The 12,868-nt window shown below is 49.1% G+C and overlaps 1 protein-coding gene across 1 annotated transcript in view; it reads right to left on the bottom strand.

The window, feature by feature from the left end:
* The window catches only part of TRABD2A (TraB domain containing 2A), a 52,902-nt gene extending 47,245 nt beyond the window's left edge, over positions 1 to 5,657 (bottom strand). Inside the window, 1 exon segment of the mRNA XM_079940118.1 lies at positions 5,319 to 5,657. Within this exon segment, the coding sequence (XP_079796244.1) occupies positions 5,319 to 5,426 (108 nt within the window). The 5' untranslated portion in view covers positions 5,427 to 5,657.
* Positions 5,658 to 12,868: the final 7,211 nt, after the last annotated feature.

The raw sequence follows: 12,868 nt of genomic DNA, 5'->3' as shown, positions 1-12,868 counted from the left end.
TGTTCAATTACATGTATCCATTCTTAGTTTCTTATTTATTTTATTGTTGTCTTTTCAACCAGTATGAGTCTAAAAATAGGGTTATTATGTGATCTTTTCACTGAAAACTGCTCAGCTTTTTTTTATATATAATATTTTTCTAAGAACATTTCTTGGTTGATTTTTTTTTTTAATATTTATTTCTTTGGCTGCACCAGGTCTTAGTTGCAGCTCGCAGGCTCCTTAGTTTCGGCTCGATGGCTCCTTAGTTGTGGCATGCGAACTCTCAGTTGTGGCACGCATGTGGGATCTAGTTCCCTGACCAGGGATTGAACCCGGGCCCCCTGCATTGAGAGCGTGGAGTCTTAACCACTGCGCCACCAGGGAAGTGTCTGCTCAGGTTTTTTAAAAAACAGTACTCATGTTCTGGCATCCAGCCATGCACTGACAGTCATGATGCTGAAAGCAGCTGGCTGATACTGACTGTTCGCCGTGTGCCAGGCACCATCCAAGCGTTGCACATGGATGGTTCTGCTGCATTTGTTCAATGCTCATTTCTTTCCCAACTATCAATGCTGTGCCCCCCAAGCGCCAGGCACGGCTCCAGGCACGAGGCACTAGGAATACAGCAGTGAATGAAGTATGGGTCTCTGCCTCCGGTATGTTAACGGTAACTGCTGAGGAGAACACAGAAGCAGAAGGGGAACAGGAAGTACTAGTGGAGGAGGGATGTTGTCTTAAATAGGGTGACCAGGGAAGTCCCTGAATGTCCAGTAGGTCATTTAAGCCTTGCCGTGAAGGAGGTAAGAGGTCAAAGTACAGGACTATCTGGGAGCAATCCCTCCAAGAGGAGGCAACAGCAAGTGCAAAGACCCTGGGGCAGAAAGGCCCTCAATGTGTTGGAGGAGCAGGAAAGAGGCCAGCATGACTGCAGCTGGACAGCTCCAGAGGAAGGCAGGAGGCAAAGGTCAGAGAGGTCAACAAGGCCTGGCCGCACAGGGCCCCCGTGTCCCTGGAAGGGTGGAGGCTTTTATGCTGAGTAGGATGGAAGCTGGTGCAGGTTTTTAATGAGAGAAGTGAAACGACCTGAGTTAATGTGTTGACAGGATCACTCTGGCAGCTGTGATGAACAGACTACTGAGAGATGAGGGCAGATGAAAGAAGGTCAGTTAGGAAGTTACTGAGATGACCCAAGTGAGAGAACAGAGCAGTACTGACAGACTTGATGAGAAGTGATCAGAGATGGGATTCTGGCTGTATTCTGGGAGCAAGGGCCAACAGGATTTGCTGATGAATCAATTAATTAAAAGGATGAAGTTACCATCAACCCAGATGGAGAAGACAGGGTGGAACAGGATTCGAGGGAAGGTCAGAAGTTTGGTGCTGGTCCCGCTGAGTTGAAATATCAAGCAGACATCCAAGTGGGGAGGTCGAGTGGATAGGCGGATACATGAGTCTGGAGTCTGGGAGAGATCTGGGCCCCCGATGAAAAAGAGGGTGTGGTCATTTCGATGTTATTTAAAGCCATAGGACTAGATGAGATCTCCAAGGGACTAAGTGCAAACAGGAGAGAATGGGTCTAGAAATGGTCCAACCTTGTGAAGTCAAGGGAAAGAAGAGAAGCCAGAAGAAGAGAAGTGGCCAGCGAGGTAGCAGGGAAAATCAGAAGAGCAGGAAGCCCCCTGAAGGAAGAGCTTCAGGGAGGAGACAGTAAGCCAGTGGGTTGGATGTGGTTGATGGACTAAATAAGCCGAGGATGTGGGCCACTGACCTCTGGATAGAGCAACACGGAGGTCGCTGGCGACCCAGACAAGAACGGTTTTCGTGGCATGGTGGGGGTGAACGCCTGCCCGGTGCCCACATAGGAGAGATGGGGAAGAGAGGAAGAGGGAGGATACACAACTAAGTAAGACACTGGCTGTTTCCAGACGGAGACATCGAGGCCTTGAGAGGTTTATTATGCTACAGAAGGTCTCATAGCTGCTAAGCAGTGGATCCGGGATTTGAAGCCAGAGCCTCAGGTTTTAAACACCGTATCAGGCGGCCTTAGCATGCAGCAGACATCCCCCGCGATTCAGACTTACATCTTTTTCAATTCGTACTCTGCTAGGTGCACCATCGCTCGGGAGGACCACCTGACTCCACATCTAGAGAGGCTCTGTCCAGCTCCCCATCTGGGGCCTCACTGACCTACCCAGATGAACCCACACTGACATCTTTCACTCCTCAGGGGGCCATCCTTTCCCATTCTCTCTTTAAGGGATAACACAGCTTGGGGGGTGGGGGACTTTGCCACTTTTTTTTTTTTTAAGCCAGGGGTTTTAAAGTGGTTTTAAAGAAATGATCCTTATCCTGTGGAGCTTCTTCAATACATGGAGTTCTGTTCTGACCCGGGAGGGCACCCTGTCTCCCACTCTGGCTACTGACACCTGTCTACCAGGCCCTTCTGAAAGGCGAGTCTTCAGGGCTTCTTTTCAGGGAGCTCTTACCTTGTCTTTGCCCACAGGTGAGCCCCTTGGCTGCTGCACTGATCTTAGGGGTGCAGCTGCCCCTGCCTCACACCGACACCCTCAGGGGAAGGGCTATTTGTCTCCATAAAAGAAAAACAAAATGGCTCTACCACCCCCCTTTCACTGTAATTGTGGCCCCTACCTACTACTAGAGGGAGTCATTATCTTAACATTCTGATGATTTCAAAGGAAAAAAAAAAAAATTAACACCATAACAGGTTTCTTTTAAAAGAAGAAGACATGTCCATGGATGACAGAGACACACGAAGTTCTGCGGACTGAATCACCTTACCGGAGATTTTAACACACATGTGTAATCCATACAATGAAATAAAGTAGCACAATGACAGCTTGTGTAATGTGGGCTAAATCCCTAAGCCACGGGCCCCCTCAGCTCTTCCCATCCAGCTCCTGGACCTGAGATAACTGCTCTTTTCCAAGAGGACCCTTCAGCAGACTAGCTGGAATGATATTAAAGTAAGTTGGCTTTAGTGTGCCCTTTTCATTTGAGAAATATTTATTTAGCATCTACTATGGCCAGGCACTCCTGTATGCACTGGGGATGCAGCAGCAAACAAAAATTCCTATGCTTATGGAGATTGGAGGGGGGACAATAAACAATCATTTTTATCAGATGGTGGTTAAGTGCTACACAGGAAAATAAAGTCGGAAAAGCAGATAGGAGGGCAGGGTGGCCGGGGAATGGGGGCGTGACATAATCTTTAATAGGTAATCGGGAAGGGTCTCATTGAGAGAATTTGAGCAAAGCCCAGATGGAAGTATGGGAGCAAGCATGTGGATATCTGGGTGAAGAAACAGCAAATGTGAAACAACGCTAGCAGGAATGGTAAGAACGCTCCGGAGTTGTGTTTGAGTGTTGATAAGGAACAGACTCAACCTGTGTGGCGGACTTTGGCTCAGAAAACCTCTCTAATGATTAATGAAAGTTGAAAACCAAGCCAGCTATCAAGCCACAGTCCTTCCAGAAAGCTACAGGAAGCTGCCACACCGGATGGGAGGCTGGATTCCAGACCCTCACTCTACAATCTCAACACCCCAACCCCCTGGGGGACCCACCCACGGTGCCCTCTACAGCCTGCAGGTCAAGCAGACAGCCCTGCCACTGACTGACCTTCTGACCTCCACACAGGACAAGGCAGTTTGCCCACAGAATAGAACACTGATTCTCAAAGTGTGGTCCAGGGACTTGTGAATGTCCCCAAGTCCCTTTCAAGCAGTCTGTAAGATCAGAACTATTTTCATAATAATACAAAGATATTTTCATTCTCTCACAAGTGTACAAACAGAATTTTCTAGAGGCTACAAGTCTCTAGATAACATCACCCTCCGACAGTCAATGACATGTGTGCTTGTGTATTCTTGCGTTTTATTAATATTTCCATTAACCCACACAAGTGTTTTACTATGAGACCAAAAAGTATGAGAACTGACAGAACAAAAGACCCACGAAGACAGATTCAACAGAAGGGAGAAACAGAGACCTTATCAAGACTCACTCGATAATATTATTACAAGTTGGTAATAGATTCGCAAAAGTGCAAAGCACTCTGCTTTCATATGAAAGGATGGACTTCTGCCTTGTATAACAAGCCCGCAGCTGCCACTCCGCAGCAGAGTTTGGAACGATCCCTGGTGAGGATTTCCCTCTTCGGCCTCCACGCGTCCACGCGTCCGCAGCCCAGGGCGCCCTAGGAACACAGTGCAGCTTCCCGGGCAGCCCTGTGCGCCAGGAACGGCTCAGTGAGGTCACCTTCTCCCTTGCTGTGGTTAAGACGATGAATAAAATCACGGAGGGAAGTGGACGCGGCCCCGGATGCTGCGCAGGTGTCACCGAAGGTGGGCAGACCCCTGAACTCCGGCAACCGGCGTTCGAGGGCGCTCAGTCTACGATCACCCTCCCCAGCGCCAGGGATCCACAGAGACTGGACCCACCGATGTAAACTCGCAAAAGTCAACTTCCACGGAGCTCAGAAGAGAGGGACTTCAGACCTGCAGAAAATTCCGAGCGTAGGAAAATTGATCAGGAAATGGAAACGCTCTTCTCGAAAGAGGCTCAGCCCCGGAGACGCCAGACCTGCCGGGTTTCCGTTCGGCTTCTGCTCCTATAGGGCTGGGTGGACACGGGCAGGTCACTGGGGCTCTCTCACCTCGGCTCCCCTCACCCCAAAACGCTGATGCGAAGATCTAAGGAGGCGCCGGGTGTGTGAACGCTAGGCTGTCAGACCTGGTCTCTCCACGAACGCGCTCTGTAACCTGGAGCACAAAAGTCCCTCTCTGAGCCTCAGTTTCCCATATCAGTAAAACAAGGGGGATGGCTTCAGCTCCCCCCACATTCCACCTAACTCAGGCACTGAATAGACGAAGGTTAAATCAAGCAGCTGCTGGGGGCTATTACCATTTAGAAACAAGCAGAAATGAAACGCTAGGGACGAGCAGGCAGAACAAACTTAAAAGTAAATGTGCCCAAGTCCCGGGCCCACTGGGTCTTCGCGGATTCGTCCCTCAAACGCCAGCGAAGCAGGCTGGCGAGACCCGGGGGACCCGGCCCGGGACTCCCTTCGGCTGACGAATGGCGATGGCTGCGGGACAGGGTCTCTCGTGTGGCCGGAGTTCTGCACCCCCGCCGGAAAGGGGAACCCGGGGGCTCGGCAGGAAGCGCGAGCTAGGAGGCGCCGCCGTGCAAGGTGGGAGCCCGACCCGCTGAGTCGGCTCGGGGTCCAAGAGCACGGGGCTCAGTGCGCTTGGGAAGGTAACCACCCCCAGGAGGTGCCGGGAGGCCGCCGCGCCCGCGCCCGCTGCGCGCCTTACTTGGGCCTTGAGCTTGCAGTTGGCGGAGGCGGGCGCGCCGTGCGGAGGGGCTGCGCTCGCGGGCAGGAGGCAGAGGGTCGGCATCAGGAACCAGCTCCAGGGACTCATCCTCCTCTCGGTGGCTCCGAGGCCTGGGGCGCAGAGGGAAGGAGGGACCCAACAGTGGCCTCCCGGCTCGGCTAGCCCGCGGCCGCTGGGCTGCGTACTCGCCCGGCGCCCGCCATGGCGCGCCGGGCTCGAGGAGCCGGGGGCGCTCGCCCCTTTCCCCGCGCCTCTCGCCGGCTCCCTCCGCGGTTAGCGCGACCGCCTCCGGGCGGGGCTCACCCCCAAGCCCGGAGGCGGCGGCCAAGTGAGGCTGAACCCCGACCCCGCCCAACCCCTCCGCCGCCCGTCTGCCCTGAGCAGAGGCAGCCGCGGGATACGCGGCCCCAGTTCTCCCGCCCAAACCCTGCCCCGGCCGCCGGCCACCCCGTGAACCAGAAGGGAAAAGTGAGGCTCCAGGACTGTCTTCTAAATTCAACCGAAAATCGTACTAGCTCCTGCCCTTACGTCTGCGTTCACGCTGCCAATTCTGAGGGTGGCTCTTGATGGAAAGAAATAGACCAAAGAAATAAATGAAAGGCTATTTTTAAAGGCAAGTTCATGTAAACAAAGGCAATCGCAGGGAAGTTTTGTCTGTAAAAGAGACTAGTCAGTGTGTGCATTCAGTTAAAACCTGGAACCACGAAAACCGGCAGTCCATCAAGTGCCCTCTTAAGGGATTTGGGAGAGTAATAGGAAGGATTAACAGCGAACTCGAAGGATTACTGCAAAGATTAAATGAGGACATTTAGGACGCACATAATAGGTCTGCAAAACGTGGTCCCTCTCTTTCCGCTTTAAACTCCCCAAGGGGTTTTTTCCAGCAGTGACCCTTCAGGAAGAAAAAGTTATAAAAGCAACTGGTTGTGCCCGGCCTCTCCCACCTCCCACCCAAGGCCTGGGTGCACTCCACCACCTTCCTGTACAGCCCAGACTCCTGCCCGATTAACTTCTGAGTGGTGTTTAACGGAGCATTCGTAGGCAGGGTATCTTAATTGTTTTAAGTCCCCGTCCATTTTGGGAATCTGATGTAAACTTTGGAGAATCTCGGGGGCGGGGGGGGGGGGGGGGGGGCGGCGATTTGCTCACAGTGGGAGGAGAAGTTTTCTGAGCCTCTGGTGCCCATCAGCAGTACTTCCAGTTAAGAGCCCCAGGTTTTTAAAAGGCAAGTTTTTCAAGCTTTCATTCAGGTTTTCCAGATTTGTGTGTGTGTGAGAGAGAGAGAGGGAGGGAGAGACAGAAGGAGGGAGAGGGGGAGAGAGGGAGAGGGGGATTGAGAGAGAGATCTCAAACTTTTCCCTATTCTAAATTCGAGTGAGGATTTGCTTTCTGGAGTTGACTCTCTCTCCTGTCTTGAAATAACTCCTTCGTTTCAGCCCGGCGGCAATCATTGGTCCCCAGCCGACCCAGAAGGCAGCCTGTCCGGGTTTTCAAGTTGCCAGCGCTGCCACCTACTGGAAAAGGAAGTTCTCTCTGGTTGTGAGATGCAAGCATCAAGAACTCAAAAGGAAGTAATTAACTATTATTTCATACTCTTTCCCCCACTCCAAATGAATTCTCATCCAATCAGCTGTGGCTAGAGGGAAGAGGGGGAGGAATAATGTGTCAGAAAACATGACTGAACTTGTTAGTCTTCTTACTGTCTCTTTTCTGTTCCTTTGATTTCTACTCTTACCTTTATTATTTCCTTCCTTCTACTTACTTTGGATTTACTTTGCTCTTCTTTTTCTAGCTTCTTAAGGTGGAACCTTAGATCACTGACTTTTAAACTTTCTTCTTTTCTAATACAAATATTTACAACTATAAATTTCCCTCAAAGCACTGCTTTAGCTGCATCACACAGATTTTGAAAAGATTTATTTTCATTAGCATTCTGTTGGGAGTACTTTCTAATTTCCCTGGTGATTTTTTTTTTCTTTGAACATGGATAACTTAGCAGTATGTTACTTGACTTCCAGGTTATAGATTTTTCCTAGATATTTTGTTTTTACTGATTTCTAATCTAGCTCCATTATAATTATACTCTGTATAATTTCAAATAGCTTAAATTTGCTGGGATTTATTTCAAGGCCCAGAATATAGTCAGACACTGAGTTTGAAATGTCTAGTATATGGATAACTTTGTTTGGTTCTAACATTTTTGAGGTGGAGCTTCCTGCCTTAGTCAGACCCATCATTAAGGAAGATTTATTCTATAAGACACTCAGTGTCCAAACATTCAGTAGAATCACATCTACCCTACATACATTGTCCCCTAACACTCCAGGGTGCTTCCCCAGACCTGGTGACAGGCAGGTGGGCATGGCCTGGTCCTCACTTGCCTTCTAAAGACATCTAAGCTGAAAGTCTTCCTTGCTTCCCTTTCATGGTCAGAAAGGAGATGCTAAAGGTCCCTGTAGCCTCCTCTGCCTATGCACAGAGTTTCTGTATCAGGTTCACCTCCCCCAAGTATTGTTCTTGGTCCATACCTCTCACATCCCACTGCCAAAGACCTGGATGTTTTTAATCCTTTCCCTCCACCTTCTGTTTCTCCTTCACGTACAGTTGATACCCCGGAAACCCTCCTTCTGTCCACCTACTCTTAATTTCTTCCTTTGTGCCCCTACCAATGGCTTCCTGAATTTACACCAACCTGTGAGTCTTGGTCCCTTCATAGCAGTCACCTGAGGAAATTATGCCCTGGATATCTTTTTGCTCTTTCCCCAAAATCAGATCTTTCCTCAAAAGCAAAGCTTTCAGGATACACAGAGGATTTGCTGTGGCTTCTGCTGCACCTCTGTGCCTTTGCCCTGCCTGGCTTGGCCAGCCTGCAGCCATCCAAGTCCTGAGTCACTTACCGCACCGCAGGCTTCCCAGAATGGCCAAAACAGCTGCCTCCTGGTATTCATACTTTTGTTTAACCCCCTGTCCTTGAGTGTGAGCGGGACCTGGGACTTGCTTCTAACCAATGGAATGTGGCGAGAGGGATGGAATGTGCAAGGAGTGCCAAGGTTGCTAGAGTCTCTCTCCATTGCTGTCTTTGAAAAAGAAGTTGCCTCCCCTAATTCTGCCAACAACCTGCAAGAGCTCAGAAACAGATCCTTCCCCAGTGGAGCCTCTGCTGAGAACCCAGTCCTGGGAAACACCTTGATTGCAGCCTTTTGTTACCCTAAGCAGAGGATCCGGTTAAGCTATGCCTGAACTCCTGACCCAGAGAAACTGCAAGATAATAAATGTGTGCTGTGTGAAGCCACTGAGTTAGAGGTGATTTGTTACACAACAACCGAAAACAAATACACCAGGTGAAGCAGAGTGCCAAGGAATTCCCAGGAGTTCCAGCATGGCGCTCCACCATCAGGGTGTGTTTTCGAAGTGGGCAGCTGAAGACGGATTTCCTACACCTCTAGGTCTTCAGACTCCATGCATTCCTGGAAGGGGGCTAGAGTTTTGCCACACTCCCTTGGTCACCCAAAGTTGGCACCAGAACTTCTAAGTGAGAAAGGGCGGCAGTCATCCCAAAGCTGCATTGGCTTAGTCAGTACACAGATCCTGAGAAGGAAGAAACATCCCCTGACAGCCAGAAACTGACCTGGCTCTATCAGTGAGGACTTGGTTGGCAATATCCACAGCCAGGTTGTGGGGTTCTCCTGCTGAACGTAAATAATTGACAGAATATCAACATCTGCCAAGGCCACTCTGTGACTATGATGGATAAAGACAAAAACAAGCCCACTCCACGATCGTGTCACAACACAGACAAAACACGAACACTATCCAAACCACAGAAAGGACTAAACATCCCCTATCCTGACTAATGAGTGACTGCCGCTTCTTTACCAACCCCAGCTCTAGCCTGCATCATTCCCCCCACCTTATAGACAAGATGTGTTAAGATGCTGTTATGGGCTGAACTGTGTCCCCACAAAATTCATATGTTGAAGCCCATACCCCTGTATCTCAGGAGGTGACTATGTTTGAAGATAGGGTCTTTAAGCAGTGATTATGTTAAATGAGGCTGTTAGGGTGGGTCCTAATCTAATCTGACTGCTGTCCTTATAAGAAAAGGAAAATTGGACACACAATAGATTTGGACACACAGGTGCCCTCGGATTTGGAGGGATGATCATGTTAGGACACAGCAAGAAGGTGACCATCTGCGAGCCAAGGAAAGAGAGCTCAGGAGAAACTAAATCTGCCAACACCTTGACTGTGGACTTCTGGCCTCCAGAACTTGAGAAAATTAACTTCTGTTGTTTAAGCCACCCAGTCTGTGGTATTTTTGTCATGACAGCCGTAGCAAACCCACATAGATGCTCAGTCAGAATTACAACCACTTCCTGAAAACATTTAATCTAGAGCGAAGCCCTGCTTCCTTGAACTTCCCCCCAGGTCACCTAAAAACACAAGCCAAATTCTATAACAAGCCCTCCCAGCACCCTCTTACCGAGATGCCCCACAGTTCCCCAAGGTATGTGTTCTTCCTGGTTGCAAAGAGCAGTAAATCCAACTAATTCAACTTCAGGTGTGTCTCTGGTGGTCTTTGCCTGAAGGGTGTTGATAACTGCAGTTCTGCTTGGGGCCACTTCAACACCTCCCCTAACCATCCCTTGTGCTTCTACTGGTCTTACATCAGACCTGACCTAGGGAGAAGGTTTCCCATTGTTGGCACATTTCCATTCTCCGCCCCTCCTCCCCCTCTCCAGCCTCTCCCCTCCCCACATCCGCGTGGGTGACAGGGTGCTGAGGTGAATGGTCCCTTGCTCCTGGAAACCTGGCACAACTTTGGTGCCAGGTGTGAATGATTTTTGACAGAAGGGGCTTAATGGTGAATCAGGATGAACTGAGGCCTCCTGGTAGAGCACTGGAGACACTGTGAATGGTCACTGCTCAGCTAGCTTCTGGCTCAGGCTTACTCTGTGGACTATATAAGCAGAGGCAAGTAGCTGAGTTACCAGACATTGGAGAGAATTTTTTTTTTTCAGAGAGGGGAGGAAAGACAAAGAGACTAGAGACAAAGGAAACTGGAGAAGGCTACTGGGGGGGAAAAAGAAAGCAGAGATGTTGGCCACTGAGGTTTTTATGATGTTTTATTGTCCATAACTAATGAAAATTTCAGGAAAATTTAGTAAATTTCAGGACAATTTTAAAATTTAGTAAAATTTCAGGAAAATTTAAATTACACACCAATCCTAGGGAGGTGGGTTTTGGGGTCTCTGATAGTACAGCATTTAGCTTCAAGGGGCCCTGGGGAGAAGAGAAGGCTTCCAAAGAGGAACCAGTCACACACAAGTGACAACAGTCTAAATGTGTCAGTTTCACTAAACAAAACTACAGACTTTTTTTAAAGTGACCTAAATGATGGGTGCATTTTTACATGACAGGTGACTGATTGTTCTTTAGAAGCTTTCAAAAGCTCTAACTTGCTACCCAATGTATGTTTGGTGTGCATTATATTGATGTTTTTGTCCCCGATGGTTCCTGCATCCCTTCCAGAAACTGCTACATTCATTTCTTCAACACACTTACTAAATACATGAGCATTTCAATGCCAAGTGAGGGGTTTAGAATGATGACTCGAACAGACAGGACGCCTGGCCCCCTGGAGTACTGCTCTCACCCCAGGATGCTCATCAGACTCAACCTGGGAGACTTCCAAATCTACTGAGGCCCAGGCCCACCGCCGGTTAGTTAACCGGCAACCTTCTGGGGGACTGTGGCCCCAGCATCAGTTTTTTGGGTTTTTTGTTTTTGTTTTTTCTGGGAGCCGTGCCGCGCAGCTTGCGGGATCTTAGTTCCCTGACCAGGGATTGAACCCGCGCCCTCAGCAGTGAGAGTGCGGAGTTCTAACCACTGGATTGCCAGGAAATTCCCCCAGCATCAGTATTTTAAAAGCAGCCCTGGTGATGCTATGTGCAGCCAAGATCAAGAGACAGACCGACAAAAAGAAAATTACAAGGTGGTGGAATGTGTGCAACAAAGGTCCATGGCCACCCATAACCAAGCCCTCCTTCCAGGGAGAGCCTCCCAGTGGAATGTTATCTCAACAGAGACCTACAATTTGAGTAGGAGTTAGCAGGAGAACAGCATTCCAGGGAGAGGGAATGGTGCAGGCAAAGACCAGAAGTGTGAGTGAGAGCTAGCTAGTTCATGGAATTCAGCCTGGTGGACCCATCAGTGGAAGCAGGTGATAGGGAGACAGGGAGATGCCAAGCACTAGCTGGTGAAGGGCCTGCACTCTGGGCAGAGTTGGCCCCCATCCACAAGGCACTGTTGAGCCCCCAAGAGTCCCAAGCAGAGGAGTTGCACAATCGAATGTGCACTTTAGAAGGATCCCTCGGGCTACAGCGGGGAGGGGAGATCGGAGGTCTCAAGAGTGGAAGTGGTAAGACCAGTCAGGAGAGGCGATGGGGACCCAGACCAGGCTCTGGCAGGGGACGAAGAAAAGTGAAGTGACATCAGGGAAGTGAAACCCACCAGCCTGGGTGGTGACTTCGATGTGGGAGAGAGAAGAAACTTCCCAGAATTAGCCCCCAGAAAGGGCCTCCAGACCACACTCTCTGGCCTCTACTCAGCAGCCTTAAGAACCCCAATTCAAAAGTGCTCAGACGGTCCTTCATGCAGCAAGAGCGGTAGGGGAAGGGGGGAGCCTGTCTCTCGTTTTCTCCGTGCTTAGGAACACCAACTTCTTCTAGATCCCCCCAAACTCCTTTATCCCAGCCTCCCCCTGAAGTCTCTTGAGCTCCCCCTGGCCTTTCCAGATCCCCTCCTAGTCTTGCCCACCCTTAGCAGAGTCTTATTGCCTCAGACGGTTTCCCTTTAGTCCAAAACTGTGAAAAAGCCCAACCAACCTGGAGTCCCACCTCATCTGTGCCACTTATTACCTGTGTGACCTTTGGCAAATCAAGTAACCTCGTGCAACCTCAGTAAACTTTAGCTTCTTCATCTGCAAAATGGGACTAATAATACTTGTCTCGCAAAGAAGTGAAGATCAGAACTAACATAATGTAGAAGAAGCCAAGCAAAGTATATAAAACTAAAAAGAAATGATACCCATAATATAGAAAAGCACATCATTTTTAAAAAGGCAAGAAAGAAGAAAGGACATAAGTCTGGTTAGAAAATCTGCAAAGATCATAAAGAGGTTGAAGAAAGAAAGAGAAAGAGGGAGGGAGAAGTGGAGGGAGGGAGGAAAGAGAGAGAAAGAAAAATACAAATGTCAATAGATAGATGAGAAGCACCTCATTAATTTATTAAATAAAAGCAAATCACTTCTGGTGAAGGATGGTGGTCACGGTTGCTCAGCAATAAGAATGTACGTAATTTCACAGAACCGTACACTCAAAAACGATTAAAATGGTAAATGTTGTTATGTATATTTTACCATGAGTTAAAAGATAAAATGAAATATTCCTTTAACAGAGCAAAACAAAACAACTAAGCACATTTTTCACCTCTTAAATTGGCAAAAGTAAAAGCATGCAACATCCAGG

Source organism: Stenella coeruleoalba, assembly GCF_951394435.1.
Source record: "Stenella coeruleoalba genome assembly, chromosome: 13".
Lineage (NCBI taxonomy): Eukaryota > Metazoa > Chordata > Mammalia > Artiodactyla > Delphinidae > Stenella > Stenella coeruleoalba.
Note: the sequence above shows the minus strand (reverse complement) of the source record. Positions and strands in the feature narration are given on the sequence as shown.